The sequence below is a fragment of the Pan paniscus genome, chromosome 3 (genome assembly GCF_029289425.2).
Source record: "Pan paniscus chromosome 3, NHGRI_mPanPan1-v2.0_pri, whole genome shotgun sequence".
Classification (NCBI taxonomy): Eukaryota; Metazoa; Chordata; class Mammalia; order Primates; family Hominidae; genus Pan; species Pan paniscus.
In genome coordinates, this window is record NC_073252.2 from 171,071,394 (window position 1) to 171,084,632 (window position 13,239).

At 38.1% G+C, this 13,239-nt stretch overlaps 1 protein-coding gene across 5 annotated transcripts in view; it reads left to right on the forward strand.

Moving 5' to 3' along the window:
* The window catches only part of GALNT7 (polypeptide N-acetylgalactosaminyltransferase 7), a 155,008-nt gene extending 141,989 nt beyond the window's left edge, over positions 1 to 13,019 (forward strand). For all 5 annotated transcript variants that reach the window (XM_003823418.7, XM_008977069.5, XM_063603995.1 and 2 more), the window contains 4 exons: positions 3,015 to 3,233; positions 6,697 to 6,795; positions 7,497 to 7,625; positions 10,630 to 13,019. In XM_003823418.7, the coding sequence (XP_003823466.3) occupies positions 3,015 to 3,233; positions 6,697 to 6,795; positions 7,497 to 7,625; positions 10,630 to 10,767 (585 nt within the window). In that variant the 3' untranslated portion in view covers positions 10,768 to 13,019. The remainder of the gene's footprint in view (positions 1 to 3,014; positions 3,234 to 6,696; positions 6,796 to 7,496; positions 7,626 to 10,629) is intronic.
* The last annotated feature ends 220 nt before the right edge of the window (positions 13,020 to 13,239 follow it).

The following is a 13,239-nucleotide window of genomic DNA, read 5'->3' on the forward strand; positions in this document are numbered from 1 at the left end:
CTCAAACTCTGCCTCCCAAAGTGCTGGGATTAGAGGTGTGAGCCACCACGCCCAGCTTATATCCTCATCTTAAAATGAAGAAACTGAAGCAAGTTTTCTCCCAGTGAATACTGCATTCCAGTTTTTGTAAACTACTTGCTATACTGCAATACACCATGATTTGTCATACTGCATTTGCTTTTCTCTTTGCCCTGAATACCATTCCCACCTAATTAACCACTCCTTCGAGATGGGGCAACACAGTGCCACTCTGGCCCTGTCCATCTGAGAAAACTAATTGCTCCTTCTTTTTGTTGCCATAATCTTACATGGGTATACATAACTCTTCAGGTTTGTTCATGTCTAGAGTACATGTACTGTGTCTAATTTCGTATGGATTTGCAAAGATTCAGAATGTTTAGTGGTATATTAGTCTGTTTTCACACTGCTATAAAGATATACTTGAGACTCGGTAATTTATAAAGAAAAGAGGTTTAATTGGCTCACAGTTCTGCAGGCTGTACAGGAAGCTTGTCAGCTTCCGCTTCTAAGAAAGCTCAGGAAGCTTCCAATTATAGTGGAACGCAAAGGGGGAACAAGGCGTCTCACCTGGTGGGAGCAGGAGCAAGAGAGAGAAGCAGGAAGGTGCTACACACTTTTCACCAACCAGATGTCACAAGAACTCACAGTCACAAGGACAGTATGGGCATGGGGGTGGGGGGTGGACTGGTGCTAAATCATTCATGGAGGATCCACCCCCATGAACCAGTCACCATCCACCAGGCCCCACCTCCAACATTGGGGATTATAATTGGTCCTGAAATTTGGGTAGGAACACAGATCCAAACCATATCAAGTGGTAATATCGTATGTTCTTTTATCATGCTCCTTATAACAGCTTTTTTTAAACCCATGGGCTTTTGCAACAACAATGCATTTAGGGGCATGTTCACCCTTTGATAGTTATCTTGTTGCCTAGAAAACATTTAATCTGAACACTAGGTGTTTCTTTTTTGAATGTAAAACATGGGTCAGCCACATGGCTGACAGGCCAAATCCAACCCTTTTTAGTAAATCAAGTTGTATTAGAAGACAGCCACACTCACTTGTTTGTGTATTATCTATGGTTACTTCCTCACTACAATAGCAGAGTCAAATAGTTGCCACAGAGACTGTATAGCCCAAAAAGCCCAAGATACTTACTATCTGGCCCTTTATAGAGAATATTTGCTGATGCATGATGTAGAAGATTAAGGGATTGAGTATTATTTTAGTTCATTTAGTGTTGCTACAACAGAACACCTGAGGCTGGGTAATTTATCAAGAAAAGAGGTTTATTTATTCACGATTCCGGTGGTTTGAAAATTCAGGCTTGGGCAGCTACATCTGGTGAGGGCCTTATGCTGCTTCAGCTCATGATGGGAAGCAGAAGGGGAATGCACATGTGCAAAGAGATCATCACATGGCAAGAGAGGAAGCAAGAGAGAGACCAAGGAAGCCAGACTCTTTAACAAACTACTCTTGTGGGAACGAATCCACTTCTGTGAGAGCAAGAACTCACCCCCTCACCTCCATAGGAGGCCATTAATGTATTAACAACCCAAACTCCTCCCAGCAGGCCCTGCCTCCCAGCATTGCCACATTGGGCATCACATTTCAACATGAATGTTGGCAGAGACAAACCACATGCAAATCACTGCAAGTGTGTACCAATTTGGTCACATATATTCATGCAAGCATTCATTCATCAATTAAAGCTTTAAAAGCTAGATATTTGCCAGCTATCACAGTGTCAGCATATTTTATTGCTCTATAGCTGCTTTTTCTTAAAGTGAACCAACTGGGGTCGGGGGCAGTGGCTCACGCCTATAATATCAGCACTTTGGGAAGCCGAGGCAGGCAGATTGCTTGAGGTCAAGAGTTCAAGACCAGTCTGGCCAACATGGTGAAACCCCATCCCTACTAAAAGTATAGAAATTAGCCAGGTGTGGTGGCGGGCACCTGTAATACCAGCTACTCAGGAGGCTGAGGCAGGAGAATCGCTTGAACCTGGGAGGCAGAGGTTGCAGTGAGCCGAGATTGCGTCACTGCACTCCATCCTTGGTGACAGAGTGAGACTCCATCTCAAAAATATATATTTTTTTTAAATTAAAAAAAGGAACCAACTGGGGAAAATACCCAGTCCATTTGGGGTTATAGTAAAATGGTTCTATTATAGTTATAACAGGATCAATAAAATCACCTGCAAAAATGTGTTTTATTAAACAGAGCTTTTGTTTCTCATGATGGTTTCTGAAATGATATTTTTTTTCCCTATACTTACCAACAGAACGATTCTAATAGAAAGAGATTGTAGGCCAGGCACAGTGGCTCACACATGTAATTCCAACACTTTGAGAGGCTGAGGTGGGAGGATCTCTTGAGGCCAGGAGTTTGAGACCAGCCTGGGCAACAGAATGAGACTCCATCTACACAAAAAAATAACAAAAATTAGCCAGGTATAGTGGCATGTACCTATAGTCCTAGCTACTCGGGAAGCTGAGGTGAGAGGATCACTTAAACCCAGGAAGTTGAAGCTGCAATGAGCCAAGATTGCACCACTGCACCCTAGCCTGAATGACAGAGCAAGACCCCATCACAAAAAAAAAAAAAAAAAAAAGAAAGAAAAGAAAAGAAAGAGATTATTATAGGGAAAGAAGTACAGTGTCCAGCCAGGCTCTCATAAACTCTCTCTGAGATTCAATTTATTCTTCTGTTAGCAGAATAGAATACATTAACTCAGCATATATGATCTTCTAGCTCAGGGATATCAGGTTTTGTACAATACTTTTTACTTAAATATACATGATATTTTAATCCTTGGCAGATGACATATTAGAGTCATTAACTTGCATTTGTTGTTTAATTAAATGCCAGGTCCTGTTGAAAAGAATTTGTTATGTGTAGGCCATTTTCATGTGTCTAATATAGGCTGTTTATGATATGACATTTGTATTTTTATAATGATATATATATATATTTTTTTTTTTTTACAGAATTATGTTAGAGTTGTGGAGGTTTGGTGGGATGAATATAAAGACTACTTCTATGCTAGTCGTCCTGAATCGCAGGCATTACCATATGGGGATATATCGGAGCTGAAAAAATTTCGAGAAGATCACAACTGCAAAAGTTTTAAGTGGTTCATGGAAGAAATAGCTTATGATATCACCTCACACTACCCTTTGCCACCCAAAAATGTTGACTGGGGAGAAGTAAGTAGTCACATCTCAAAATGTATGTGTTTGTAGACTGAGTTTGGGAGAAGGCAGAGAGAGGTGGAAATATGTAAGAGGGAAGTATTCTTGGGGAAAAGTTGGGGTAAAATCTGTCTGATAGGATCTACCACCTTTCCACTAAACAGCTACAGCTGCCAGACCAGCTGGCCACCATGCTGTCTCCTGGCAGCCTTTGCTCATTGGCCCCCTAGCCTGCAAGACATCCACTCTTCACTCCAGCTCCTGGCGCCTCCATGCCTCTTACTCCAACTCCCTTCCTTAACTAATTTCAATTTATCTTACTGCTCTCAACTTAGAGATCACCAATACTGAAAAGCCCTTCTTACTATTCCCCACTTCATCAAAAAGATGCAGTTCTATGTTCTTTCCAGGGGTTCTCACAACACCCAAAATCACCTATCTCCCAACCAGTCTGAGTGCTGCAGGACCTTGATCACTTGTGTCCAGGTGGACTGATGCAGGGACCCATATACAGTAGATACTCCAACAATGCTTTTCAAATGAATTAAAAATAATTAAAATCAGACAAAAGCACTTTGACAATCAGACATTGTCATTTCTTTGTTTATTCAAACTTGTCTTCAGACTCACTTCTGATTGCTCCCTGCAGCCCCGCTGTATGCCTCACAGGTACACTAAACCTGCCATGAATGTTCAAGTCTACATCCCTCTGCTTAATTATGTTCAGCAAATATTGGTTGAGGGCCTACTATGTGCCAGTCACTCTTCTAGACAGAAAACCAGAGAAGCAAAGTCCTTTTTCTCAGGGAACTGGCATGCTACCTGGGGAGAGAGACCAAAAAAGTCTGAGAAAACAAAAATGATAATGACAGATGGTGATAAATGATAATGACACATAATACTGTCAAGAGGACTTAAGGGCAGGGTAAGGAAAGCCTCTCTGAGGAGGTGACATTCGCTCTCAGATCTGAATGATAAAGAGTCAGCCAATCAGAGAGTGGAGATGAAGGGAAGCTGACCAACTGCGGAAGCATAGTTCATCTGGGAGTGGATTCCTTATGGGTTGGTGTGTGAAGGGATAAGGGCCAGAATGACATCGAGGTTGTTTTGAGTAGCTGATTAGGTGGCTGCTGAGATTGGGAAGATAGTAGGGGAGTGAATGGAGGGGGCAAGGCTTCCGTTGGTGTTCTGGGCATGTGAAGTACCTGCTAGGCGTCCAGGTAGAGCCATTAAGGCCTACTGATCATAGATTGTAGGTTGTATGATGCCAAAGTCCAGAAGAGAGGCCACTCTGGAGATGTGCATTTGGGGCCATCAGCAGGTAGGTCGTTTCATGGGACTGAATGAGGTCCCCGAGGGAGAAAACACAGATAGAGAAGACAAGACTAGACCCATCCGTCAGAAACGCCAGCATTTAGAGTTCAGGAATAGAAGGAAAAACCAACAGAGGACATTCATTCTGCTCTCTCTCTACTTCTTGCTTTAATATACTTTTTCCCTATACTCTTATTTTACCTGTCCTATTACAGCAAATTATGTTTAACTCCAACTAGACCATAAGCCTTTCAACACACAGATCTCTCTCTGAGGGCCCAGACAAGTATATCCAACTGTATGCTTAACATCAGGACTTGAATGTGTAACAGGCATTTCAAACTCGACATAGCCTAAATTGAACTTCCTATCTCCTCCCCCCAACCCATCTTTGCCGATTTCTCGGTCAAAAACTTTGGAGTCTTCCATGAATCCTGTCTTTGTCTCGCACTTCATATCTAGTTCCAGAATCTGATCCCTTGTTGCCTGGTCTAAGCCACCATCATCTCTCACTGAGACTAACTTGTTGACTCTCCTACAGCCTATTTCAAATACAGCAGTCAGAGTGACTGTTTTAAAATAAAGGCAAATCATGTCCTTCTTCTGCTAGAAACCCTGCACCTTCACCTATGAGTGAAGACAAAGTCCTTTCTGGTAGTCTCCAAGATCCACAACATCTGTCCCCATTCCTCTCTGGCCTCACCTGCTACTGCTCTCCCCACTCCACTCCAGCCCCATGTCCTTACTGGTCCTCAGACTCCCTCCAGGCGTGTGCCTGCCTGTGCTGTTCCCTCTGCCAGGAATGCTTCCTTGCAGATACACGCATGCATGGCCAGCTCTCACACCTCCTTCAAGTCTGCTGACCTACCACTTCTCAGTGAGGTCCACCTTGTTACTTCCCAACGCCCTAGCTCCCACCCTAACTTCCTCTTCTTTTCCTTTTTTTCACCACACTTATCACCTTTTGCCATAACAGACAAATTGTCTACTATGTTTTTTAACTTATATTCTGTCTTTTTTCCCTTACATTCCCAGAGTGAATGGAGGCAGGGGCCCACATTCACTGTGGCATGCCCATTACTGGGGTAGGTGTCTTTATTTTGTTCACTAGTGTTTCAGAGCCTACAACATGCCTGGCACACATCAGGTACTTAATATTTGATGATTGAATAAATACATGAATGAATGAATGGAATTTTCTGTCCTCCTTTTACTATCTCACTCCCAAGTATATCTTCAGTTTAACCTCTTCCCATTCTGACATCTGCACTTTATACTTCATTTCTCGGCATTTCCTTAACATTCCAGGGTAAACCCCTACCTGTTTTAAAGGTGTCTCTTGGGGCAGTCTTTGGAGCTCCTCCAGGCAGGGTGAGCAGCTCTTCCTCTGCACATTCACACCTCTGTCCTGACTGGCCCACTACCCCTCTGTCTCTCTACAGGCGGTGAGGACCATGACTTGCACCTCTTCATATCCTCAAAACCTGTTATCATTATAGGTGCACAGTCCGTATTTGCTGACTGAATGCAAGAATAAAACATTTTATCCAAATAGTATAGCGATTTATAATTCAGAGAAATAAATGGCTTCTCCAAAAATAGTTATTTTCATACAAAATGTACATTCCAAAGATGGAAACCTGCGTTTGCTTTTCATCTACGTTTATAGAGAAAAACCTCACTGCCTGGTCATGTGCCATGCATGGCCTATGCACCCTAGACCCCTACAGGCAGCTACCAAAAGTGCTGCATAGCCATTTGGGAGAGGTCCCTTACAAATCCAGTCTGTTGTAGATATCTAGGGCCAGGCCAGTGTTTATTACCACTGTGGTTAGGTTGCTTTCCTCTATTTGCTTCTCATTCACATGAATTACTGTGATTCTGAAATTGCAATTAATGGTAACTTTTTTTTTCTCTGTGGTATTTTACAGAAATGTATAGTCGTTTGCTCTTAGAGAAAGAACCCATTCCAGTGTTGACTTCAAGACCATAAGTTATTTCAAAACTATGTAAAGATTGACAATCCAGTAATAACCTGTCACTACACATACCCAGATTTTCCCTGTAAACTGTAATATTTAACATGAAATGTTAAATTCTGATGCCAGAGTTCATCAAAAACTAAACTGTTGCCTGCTTTTTGTGTCTTTGTTCATTTTTTTAGATCAGAGGCTTTGAAACTGCTTACTGCATTGATAGCATGGGAAAAACAAATGGGGGCTTTGTTGAACTAGGACCCTGCCACAGGATGGGAGGGAATCAGGTAAACCACCTTACTTTTGTGTTTAAGTTGTTCCGTATTGAGGGCCATCAGGTTTATTGATCACAGAGTGATCTTTGTACTTTGGTTTTCGATTTGGTAATTTTGTTTGTTTTGATAAAGTAAAACATTCTGTAAAAAAATTGACAGTGTTAAAACATTCACTTAAATGATGGGAATAATAGCAGTATTGGTTTTCACATAAGCAGTCAGAATCTAGAATTAATGTCTAATATAAGGGATTAAAATATATTCCTGTGGGAGTATATATTTGTCACTACCATAACTATGTAAGCCTAGCTCCCTAACAATTTTTTGCAAGTATTGCTCACTAATCCTCATCTTTTTGCAAATAGAGTGTTACTGCCAGTAATGTATATTTCACTAACATATATTCTCTTACTTATGTGGGTATGTTTTTGCTTTTTCATTTTTTCACATTGTTGGTACTTAATAAATTTGTGTTAGTGACCCATTTGGTATCTTAGAGACTAAAGAACTTAATGATTTCAGTGTTAATAAGGATCTTCACTAACATCAAAATGAATATAATTTGTCTGTGGACTTACAGTTCTAAACAGAAAAATTATGGAAAAATAAGTTAGTCATTCAATTTAATTATAGGAGTTAAGTTTCTTTCTTTTCAAATGCACATCAGCAGGGAAGGTGCCTCTGTTACTTAATTCTCTCTTTTCCTTTTACAGCTTTTCAGAATCAATGAAGCAAATCAACTCATGCAGTATGACCAGTGTTTGACGAAGGGAGCTGATGGATCGAAAGTTATGATTACACACTGTGATCTAAATGAATGTAAGGAATGGCAGTACTTCAAGGTATTCTGCATTTTAACTTCTGAAATATTATATGCTTTTCATTTTCAATAACATCTAGCATGTGGGATTTAGGTAAATAAATCTTAAAACCTGCATTCAAATTCACTTGCATTTTCCTCTCATTTAGTCCCTTGCATAGGTTTTCCTGAGCACTGGATGACTCATTGTTCTATAATGAGGCATCACTTTTGTTCTCTCTTACAATATTGTCATGTAATGAGGCCACGATGATGTCTATAAAGAGCACTGCTCATTTTAGTAATACAAGAAAGTCAGTGTTCTGTGAGGCAGTCATCACCATTGCTCTCATCAAAATCTGATTTTTGAAATGTAAATGAATCATTCATTAAAGTAAAATATATTTAAACTATTAAAAATTTGGTTAATATTTGATATTGTCCAGCAGGTGGAGATAGAGACAAACAAATAAAACTTGAAATCTAGGCTTTCATAACGTCTTTATCATTGTTGTGTGCTAAATACAGTGGGATAAATGTAGCTAGTTGCTTGCTTTAATGGTCAAATTTAGTTATTCACGTGACACTGCTGGGGTGGCTTTGTGTTTCAGCTGTGAGTATTTAAAGCTCTGTGGCAAGTTGAGGATTACAACATATTAATAGATTTATGTATAGTTTTCAAATTCTAGATTTGGCTAACATAAATCAATTTATTATTAAACAAAAAGTGGGGAAAGCTGCCTCACACTAAAAAAATCTGTCAACCCTCCATTTTATTTACTCACCCAGTATTTGTTATCATATCCCATCTGTCATGCAAGCAAGGACTTGTTTGCTATGTAATAATGATATGACCTAGCTTAACATTCCCTGTTACTGTCATTTACAGATAATTTCCAGGAAGTGATAAGCACATAGCAATTGATGATTTTGTTTCTTATAATAAGTTAGGAAGGAGAAGAATAGCATAAACCTTAAAGAGTGGAGCATTTATTTTCACAAAAAAAAAGGATATATAATAGCAATAAATAGTAGGGGTCAGTGAGAACAATATTAGCAAAATAGTAAAAGAGGGCTAACATACCAGAAACTACATCAAGAAGTAATTGAACAAAAAATGACACATAACATGTTTTAGGTATTTTAAAGACGCAGCACTGAATATACATTTGTGTGTTAGATATTACTGAACATTCACTTGGGGACCAATAATATGTTAGACTGTAGGGGAGTTCAAAAATATAGCTAAAGCACGCTATTATATAATGGCAGAGAAGAAAGAAATGCAAAAATAGAGATAAGCAAAATGCCATAGGACAGAAAAGAGTGATTCATGGGAGGAATTACTGCTGAGGAGTTTCATAGAGGAAGTGTCATTGCACAAGTCCTGAAGTGTAAAAAGGCTTTCCATGGAAAGTAAATAACAAAGCCTGGATAAGCAAAGATGTGGCATGAAAACATGTAGAAAATTCAAAGAATTGTATTTCATTTGGTATCCCTCAATTGTGCTTTGGAGGAAAGAGCACCGAACTTCATTTTTTAAGTTTTGGAGAGGGATAGACCTTATTTGAGGAAGGTAGTGATGGAAAACAATGGCTACTTTTAGGAAAATAATTCTGGAAACGTGAGGTATGGACTGATGAAGCAATGAGATCAGCTTGAGCAGCAGTTCTCAAACTTTCTGTCCTCTGGATTCCCTTTACACTCTTAAAAATTATTGAGCTCCCCCACCCCCAAATTGCTTTTGTTTATATAGGTTATCACTAGCAATATTTCCAGAACTGGAAAGTGTCTGAGAAATTTGTAAAGTTTTTATATATTAATTCATCTAAAAGTAATAATAATATTAAACATTAATGTAAATGACATTTTTAATGAAAAATAACTATGTTTACCCGCAAAAAATAGTGAGAAGAATGGAATTCTGTATTTTTGCAAATCTCTTTAATGTCTGGTTTAATAGAAGAAGACAGCTGGATTCTCATACTCCTGCTTCATTTGGTCTGATCCGAAATGTTGTTTTCGTTCAAGTATATGAGGGAAACCCAGCCCCACACAAGCATACAGTTTGTAAAGAGAGGGAGTAATTTAATAGCCTTTCATATAATTGTGGCTGTTTTTTTATTGTACACCACAACTTAATAATTAAGTGGTAGTTTCTTAAAAGTTATTTCCAGTGTAGACTGATATCCTTGAGCATTGTACCTCATTATATGGAAGTACTTGATACGTACTTCCCACTTCATCTCATAGAATTTTTTTTAAGTATACTGAGGGGTCAAGACTGAATAAAAGGAATGTTTTGCTCCTTCATCAGTGACATCCTTAAGTGAAACCGGCATTTACTTTTCAACTGTGTGTGGCCATGAGCAATACAACTATAGGTACTAGCATAGTTTGATTCATGCTAAGGCACCATCAGTTTTACTCACCATTGCTTTTGCACTATCAGTATAAATGTTGCTAAAGTGAAAAGGCAATGGTGTCTTCGTATTATGATGAAAATAGTTTCGGCCTTACAGACCCAATCCTGGATAGTCTGAGGACCAGACTTTGAGAAGCTCTGAGCTATATTGAAGAAACCTACAGCATACAGTGAGGGCCAAACCAGGGCATCTGCAGTGGCGATGGGAAGGAATATAAACCAGAGACATTGCACATATCCATCCTTAGTGACTGGTATGTGAGTGAATGAGGAAAAGTGCAGTATTTCCTAAGGACTAGAGAGCTGGGATTGTCATTAGCCAGGATAGGAACAAGAGACATAGATTTGGAGGGGCAGATAATGAATTTAGGTTTGTATACATTGAGTGTGAGATACCAGCAGTATATTGTGACTTAACAATGAAAGATCTTAGGACTTAGAAAACTGACAATCAAGAGAAATCCAGAAAACTGACAATCAAGAGAAATCCACAGCCTGAGGTGTGGTTGATAAGCTTTTCCATTTCCTTAAACTGTCTCCTCATGAAAGTCAAGTGATGATTTCTGATGTCAGTGATATCAAGGGTCCAAATTTGAAACTTTTTTCTTACTGTGTTTTCCAGAACCTGCACAGATTTACTCATATTCCTTCAGGAAAGTGTTTAGATCGCTCAGAGGTCCTGCATCAAGTATTCATCTCCAATTGTGACTCCAGTAAAACGACTCAAAAATGGGAAATGAATAACATCCATAGTGTTTAGAGAGAAAAAAAAAACCAATAACCTACCTACTGACAAGTAAATTTATACAGGACTGAAAACCGCCTGAAACCTGCTGCAACTATTGTTATTAACTCTGTATAGCTCCAAACCTGGAACCTCCTGATCAGTTTGAAGGACATTGATAAACTGTGATTTTACAATAACATTATCATCTGCAGTTACTGTTTACAAGACTGCTTTTACCTTAAACTTTGTAGATGTTTACATCTTTTTGTTGTGTTTTAAGATGATGTTGGTAATTTGTGCCTTTAGCTCTGTTTTATTAGACAGAGTTAAAGCATGTTGTCTTCTTTGGGATTACACTCAGGGGTCTGAAAGGCAGTTTGATTTTTATTTTTAACACACTTGAAAAAAGGTTGGAGTAGCCAGACTTTCATATATAACTTGGTGATTATCAACCTGTTGTGTCTTTATTTAATTTTACATCTTTTTGAAGCACTGCCACAGGTTATTAGCCAAGGTGGCCTTCCTTCACAGTCATGCTGCTTTTTTGAAAGGTGAATTTCAACACATTTAGTGCCTCTTTCATTTCTCAGTATATATTTCAAGAGCTTGTGATGAAATTTATAGGATGGTAATGATGGACTTGTCACCTGTATGGGGAATACTTTTACTACTCAGAAATGAATTTGTGTGCTGCCATTTGCTATAAAGTTGAACTTTGTATGGCTTGAAAAAGAAATGACAATATGGAACATCCCAAGGCTGTCCCATAGGGTTGGAAGTTGTGTAGCATTCACTCCCTTACCTACTGGCATTCCCAGTGCCCTCTGTCCATACCTACTTCTAGGATTGCAAAGGAGTCTTCCAACTAGAGAAAAATTGTCCACTGACATTTGGGATTTACTTTTCTCCAATACCTGCCAATACAGAAAACTATTATCGGTTGTTATTGTTATCCCTTGAAAGCGAGGGTGACAAAAACAACAAAACACCGTTATAAACACATCAAAGGTTCATTCTGACTGAGGTAAGACTTTCCAAGCCCTTGTTAGATTAGGCCTTATAAAACTTGTGTGCATTATAACCTAAGCTGTGCAACCTGTGAAGCCAAGAGTGAACTGATGTTTCATTTATATTTTCATCCAAATGACATTATCTGCACGTTTTTAAAATTTAAAAACAAAGGACTATTTAAAAATACAGTTTATTAACAAACGTGAACTACTTTCTGTTACATTAGGTGTTCCCTAGTGTTTCTTAATTTCTTTTTAGAAAGTGTATTTTTATTAGTATTTTTCCGGTGAACAGAAGATTTGTTTGGATTTAAACATTTACTAAGACAGTACCTATTAGGAAAACCAAATATTGCAAATGGTCAATTCGATTTTAATTTCTCAAAAGATACTCTGTTATCCAGAAGATTAAAATGCCTACATTGAGTGCTTAAAAAAAAAAAAAAACAACTGTGATGATGTGAGCAGAATGGCAAGTAAGTTAAGCATTTTTGATCCTGTAATCATGGTATCATTACAATGAAAGGAATTCACAAACTACTGCCAGAGGAAGTTTGTTTTTTAATTTAAGAGGGAAATATAACCTATAAATTTGTTTCTTCCAAGCTTAGCTCTTAAATTTGGAGAATCAAAGTTAAACATCCTCAACAGAGTTTTATTTATAATTTTGAATTGTCAATTTGTATTTTGCTACTGATCTGTGATCAACCATTTTAACTTTCATCTCTAGGGATGTTTAACATTTATAATTGCAAAATAAACCAACTATAAAAAAAGAAACTAAGAGAGAATTGGTACTTTAATTAGTTGTGTGTTTGCAAATAGGCTCCATTTTCCATGTTGAGTAGATTATAACCTTATTAACTATGCATAGGCCTAAGAAAGGTGGCAATGAACTGTGCATGTAAATTTTAAATGGGTACTTTGTGCAATTCGTTAAAAGAAGATACTCTATGAATATGATTCTATATATTGAAATCAGAAAACCTACCAAACAAAAACATCAGAAGCTGCTGCCATAATGACTATTTTCTACTGTAGGCTGCTTTGGAAATAATTCCCATATCCTTGCTTTGTAAGTTGGTAATATCACTATGCATTTCTACACATTTTATAAATTTGATTTATGCAGATTTTGATACACTGTATGTTTCTGTAGAAATTGTATAAATATTCAAAATTTTATTAGGATAAATTTGAGAAACTTATGTATATCTTAATTCTGGGTTGCTTGTTTTTTAGGTGACAAAAAATAAAATATTGTATTTTAATTCATGGGTTTTTTTGGTGCTTGTAATCATTTCAAATCTAAACACTGCACATTTGAAAGAATTACTTGATTTTACTATTTACAAGACACACAATACCTAAAATATTATAGAACATAGTTATTAGTTGAGTATGTGCTTGACTGTTGCTTAGCATTCTGTTACACATGCTTAGAATACTCAGAGCTTATGTATCTGTTGGAAGGAAACAAAGGTTTATTTTTACC